At 35.8% G+C, this 6,000-nt stretch overlaps 1 protein-coding gene across 1 annotated transcript in view; it reads right to left on the reverse strand.

Moving 5' to 3' along the window:
- The window catches only part of LOC145691128 (RNA/RNP complex-1-interacting phosphatase), a 622,854-nt gene extending 617,300 nt beyond the window's left edge, over window positions 1–5,554 (reverse strand). The window contains exon 1 of the mRNA XM_081766864.1: window positions 5,396–5,554. Coding sequence (XP_081622990.1) covers window positions 5,396–5,523 — 128 coding nt within the window. The 5' untranslated portion in view covers window positions 5,524–5,554. The remainder of the gene's footprint in view (window positions 1–5,395) is intronic.
- Window positions 5,555–6,000: the final 446 nt, after the last annotated feature.

The raw sequence follows: 6,000 nt of genomic DNA on the forward strand, positions 1-6,000 counted from the left end.
GGAAAAAATTAAGAGCAGAGAAAAATATTGTAGAAGATCTTTATTAACATCTGGTATACCAAAATCAAAATTCATTAATTCTTAATCAGATAATTTATTAAAAAGTTAACGCAAATTAGACAGAACATACATCAATACTTAGGATTAGTGTGGACATTTCGTAAGTGTCGTCAATATAATCTGTAAAGGTTAGAAGTGGGTAAAAATATTGTGGAATGAATGAAGTGTAAGAAATTTCAATCTTTAACTTATACACTATTTCTTCACGACTCATATGAAAGTTCCTAATATAAGGGAATGATGTGGTTATAAACAAGAGTATATCTCAAAGTTAGATTTTTGAGGAATGTTAAAGGGATACAAATTAGTGCAGAGATAACATCTTTCTTCGATCAGTTACATTATTAGTGGGTTGAAATAAACAGATGACACAAGCGAAGCAATTTCTCATTAATTATTATTAATCAGCTTCATAAGATACCGATTAGTGGTCATGAAGAAGAATATTGATACACAAGGGAAATTTTACGAAGAACTATGAGAAGTAAGAAAGTCATGCTCTTAGGAAAAAGATAATCAACGCGATGTAGTTCCACAAGCAGCGATGATTTTTGAAGAAAGAAAAAAAAAAGCATGAGCTGAAAAAGGTAATATTTTGCTGAAACGTTCAATTTAAACAATTTTAGGGAATGTATTTTTTAATAAAATGGGCAGGCTTCTAGCACACTGGCTCACATGCATTGAGTTGTAATAAAGAAAGTAATCAAACTGGTGGCTACTAACCCGCTTTCAGTCGCTGTCGCTCGCTCGGCAATACTATGTGAATTGAATAATGAGCTTTGATAAATAAAGGAACCAACCTGGTTACTAACTCACCTTAACCAATGCGTGCGGGCCAGCAGTCTACAACCTTCCCAATGAAATGATAAAGGAACTAACCTATATATGTACAAAAGGCATCTCAAACATATAAATCTCATTAAAAAGAGCAATTCTTATCATGCAGTGACGATGCTGGTGTAGTTATGGCGCACCACAGTTTTCGAAGATTTACAGGTAAAATTGAATACGTTGCATAAAAAGACATATTTAGGAAGAACAAATTTCTGCACGCAATAGAATTAAATACAAAGTAATAAAACTGTATTCTAGGTTTACAAGTACAGGATTACTAGTGTAAAATCATTACAAGTGCTTTATGACGGATAAAATAAGTAAGTGCATAGGAAAGATGGCTGTATTAGAGAGGAAAAGCACCAAAACCGACATACCATTTTGTTTTTGGCTCATAAAGCTGAACTGAAGGACCGGGATTATGAAGTAAATATATTTCTTTACGCCAGCAACACTACTCAATAAAATTTTGTAACCAGTTTTAAAAACTGCCGTGTATTGCCACGATTATGACGATTTGTTTGTCTCCGAAATCATGTTTTTAGAAATCAGGCCCCAAAACCAACATACCTTCAGAAAATTATTATGTTGCAAAATGAAAGGAAGATATCTTTTTAAATTCGTATTTTGATATCCTTGTATAAGTTCTGTTACGCACAATAGTAGATTTACTTGTAAGATACTATTAGTTCTGCACCATATTTTGCTTATTAAAAGTATAAATAAATGCTGATAGAAATAGTCTTATTATGGTATTAGGCACAATTCACAGTTCTAAATAGTCTACACATTTATGGAGTTAGTTAAGTTAACATTAAGGGGGAATATCGTTATGTCTATAGATATTGTCTAAATCAATGACAATAATCGCAGATGTAAAGGTCCCCTTCCACACCGACACATTCTGTGTGTGTCCAGAGCTCATAGGATACACACTGAATCCATTTTTCTCAGCTGGTGTCTTCCGAAAAGTGTCTTTTAAAAAAATAAAGAATGCATCAATACTCTCTGGTACACTGGACACTAAACCTTAATCTGATGATGAGTCATAGTCTGCTTGCTCATACCTTAGCGTTTTCCTTGACCTGGAAATAGATTGGGACTTAACCCTACTTGCATTTTCTTTTGAGTCTTCCTGTCCTCCTGCGTTCCATTTAGTTTCTCTCCGCACCTGCTTTTCCATCGTAGGTAATAGTTCTTTTTTTATACGGTGCCAAGGTTATTACTGCCGCCTGAGTAGCTTTAAGGCCTCTGACAGGTTTGCAGATTTGTAAACGAAAGGGTATGTCGGTTTAGAAACCACCTTACTCCTACATGTTTGTACAGCGGGGGACACTTCTAAATGGTACACCTTAGCCGTAAATCTTCATATGGCTGTACCATTTAGAAGTGTCCCCCGCTGTACATACTTCACTACCAAATACAGTAATATCAGTTGGTACAATAACCACGGTGATTTACGAACTTAATAACTTAAAGAATAAAAGTATGTAATGAGTAAATCATCTACTTCTAAATAATTCTCAATTTCTGATTATGATGAATTATCAACAGAAATTTTAGTGCAATGAAAAACAAAACAATGCTCCTCACACACTAATCCACCCTCGCAGCTGGTTTAAACTGCACTTGCTCCTCCTAGTGGCGAGAGCAGAAACTATTGATAATGTCTCCGACATAGCGCGGCGTGTTCCAGTCCAAAAAAGGGCGATATGTCGGTTTACGGACCTATGTCGCTTTTGGTGCTTTTCCTCTACTATTTTCCATAGTGGTGTGTTTCTGCACAGTGTACAGTAGTTGTATTTTATTCTGACAAGTGGAGCGCTGGTAGTATGAAACTATTAACAAGTACTATTGAAAGTCGTATCAATGCCAAAATCCAACTGTTTTCACTGTCCTCGCTTACGCGTATACTCTCCGTAGCTGACATACTTGCTCTCTTTGGACGTACCCCCGTGCTATTGCGCGGACCCACCAGCTTCGCCCTATTCTGACTCGGTTATATAGCATAATTGCTTTTTAGTGGCCGCCTACCACAGGTTAGTATGGTTTTTTGCACTGTAGTTTTTATGGCATACAATACGGAGGCCGTATTTATACGAAAATCGTAATAGAATTGTAATTTTTCAACAATTTCTTTTGAGGATTTCCTTGAATTTTTTGTATGTCAAGTAAGATATTTTCATGTCGTCCAGCGGAAACCTTTTAGAGGACAATAAGAAGGAAATTAGTTAAAGAATTATAATTTTTAAATAATTCTTTCTAGTGGTACGGCCAAAGTAAATTATTACAGTAGTGGTCATTTGGTACATATCGGTGTGTAGTTTCTGTTTACGTGCTAGCCTCCAAGTCATGGGAGACTTGCAATGCTCGTTATTAGTGACCACCATTCGTATAAACAGTCGTTTTCTTTTTTATATCGTTCTGGCTGTGTCAAATTTTCCTAAGAAATTGCTGTATTTATAACAATAAAAGCTACGACCTCCTAAAGATTATTTGTATCGAGAAATGTAATTTCGCCTATAAATTATTATTACTTAGGGCACTAACCGTCGATTTTTACAAAAAAATGCAGGCACTGGCGTCTTTAACTTTTTCAGTCTTGGGGAGAAGGATGAATCAAAATCAAAATCATCTTTTCGACAGAAGTTATATATACAAAGTAGTATAATTTCTTTAAAGATATATATATTAAAGATATATAAAATCTGGGGAGGACGAGTCCCCCCAATCTGCTACCCCCCTTTAAAGACGACCGTGATGCAGTACACATGAAATGAACCTGTATTGAGGTCACTATCCTCAATCTGCACTACATAAAATGACACTAGTCGAACAGACAGTTCTACAGGATTTTTGAACATTTCTTACATTCTCAGGTCAGGTTAGTTTTTCTTCTTTTTTTAAGCAGAGCATGCACGAAATGAGGAGCTCCATTACTACTTGCAGAATGACTTTAGGAAAGGTCAGTGAAAATAGTCTGGACGCATGGCATAAAAACTAGTGCATAAAATACAAACCAAATCGTGCTAGGTGGCCGCTAAAAAGCACGAACGCAATCCAACCGAGTCAGAGTAGGAGCGTATCAGGGGGCGGTAGCGAGGGGTTTCATCTGTAGGGAGCAGGTGCGTCAGCGACGGGGAGTATACACATAAACGAAGATAGTGGAAAAGCACACTTAAACATAAAATACATTCATTCTTACTCAAAATTCATTTCAATATGCTGTACACTAACATTAATTACTTATATTCAAGCTCTCACTTCTTCAAGAAAAAAAAAAAAAAAAAAAAACTCACATCGTTATTTTAGCTATAAATTTTCTAGGGTCCACTCGAGCAGACAGTTCTACCGAAATCAAAATTTGTAGGTAAAATACAATGTGAAACACTTTTCGTAAAAGAAGTAAAGTGTGAATATAAGTAATTTCTGTCATTAGATATCATATTGAAATAAATTTTGAATGGTAGCGGAAGAATACAAGAATGCGAAGGTGGAAATAAACGGTAGGAATGTTCTGTTCGTGTTAGTGATGGACGTTTGCGATGGATATAAAGCAAGCATATCATTTTATTACAAAGAATTGTGTGATAAAGAGCATCATATTATAAAGTTTTTGCAACGTCGTGGTATGTTGAAACCTAAAATCATCTGTGCGAAGTGTGGAAAAGAAGTAAAAAATTCAAAACAGACGAATTTCTCCTCGCAGCGGGCCATTTGTACCTGGGAAACCAGTGAAGCCATTTTGAAGATAAGAATTATTACGATTATATAAGTGTTTTCAGGTGAAAATTATTACGGATATTTTATTTTACACTATCCTCGTTTATGCATACTCCCATCCCTGACGCGCCTGCTCCCTACGCACGCACCCTCTCGCTCCGCTCGGGCCACCCTGCTGCGCTCGTGCCCTGACTCGGTGAGATAGCATTCGTGCTTTTTATTGGCCATCTAGCACAAATTGGTTCGTGGTTTATGCACTAGCTCCTCATTTAGTGCATGTTCTGCAAAAAGAAATCTTAGAATGCAATAAATATGTGAAAATTTGGTAGAACCGTCTGCTCGACTAATGCCATTTTCTATCTGGTAGAACTGTCTGCTTGAATGAACCCCATAAAATTTACTAAACATGAAAGACAGTACTTGATTTATGAGAAGACAGTACTTGCAATTTTCTTTAATATTATTTTCCATTATTATTAGTATATGTAATTACGAATGACACACACCTATATTCCAAGTAATATAATAAACAGGCCCCCTGCCTATTTGACACGTCTCATTTACATTAGATTTTCGAAATGTGAGTAATTATGTCACCGAGTAAGGTATATATCACATTTTAATGAAACGTTACTAATTAAATATCACTACTGACGTGACATTACTCTAAATAAGTGCAAGGACATCACGCGTTAAGGGAATACAACTCATAACTGAAAATATAACTATTGTATACTACTTCATGGTCTTGCAGAATATATTATGTATATTTTTTTACCTATCAGGTATTCCTGGCATTGTTGTACAATAAATAAACAATTCTGTCAATATGCACACGAACGTTCTTTCGTAAATCAGCACACAGCACACGAGTTTGAAAAATACGCAGGGTGAGAAACTCTTCATAGAAATTAGTTCTGCTGATTCTGATTTCTGACACTGGCGCAAATCCCGGGGTGATGGGGCAAACATGTACAGTCACGAAAAGTCTACTTGCTCTGCACGTAGTGCTGATATTTAAGAGAGGAACCAAAATGAACTTCAGTAATTGTCTAGAATTTTCATCATTCTTAAATCTTACGAAATATTTTAACACGGTGATAGATGTAATAAAGTTTATAATGGTGATGAAGTAATTGGAGCAACTCTGGGTTGTAAACGCTTACTTTTGTAACGAGATTAGTTCAGTTCAAACTCAAAGTGTAAAAAATGAGTTAACACACGCTCAAATTCTAGCTTTCTAAAGGAACGGGCTCAACTCACGCTGATTTTTTTGAGCTAACGCTCAACTCCATGCTCAACATAAAAAAAAAAAAAAAAAAGCTCTCGTCGTTTAATAACTAAAATTATTTAAAATCCTCCACATACAATGGTCCAGATTAG

Source organism: Thermobia domestica, chromosome 1 (genome assembly GCF_964235325.1).
Source record: "Thermobia domestica chromosome 1, izTheDome1.hap1.1, whole genome shotgun sequence".
Classification (NCBI taxonomy): Eukaryota; Metazoa; Arthropoda; class Insecta; order Zygentoma; family Lepismatidae; genus Thermobia; species Thermobia domestica.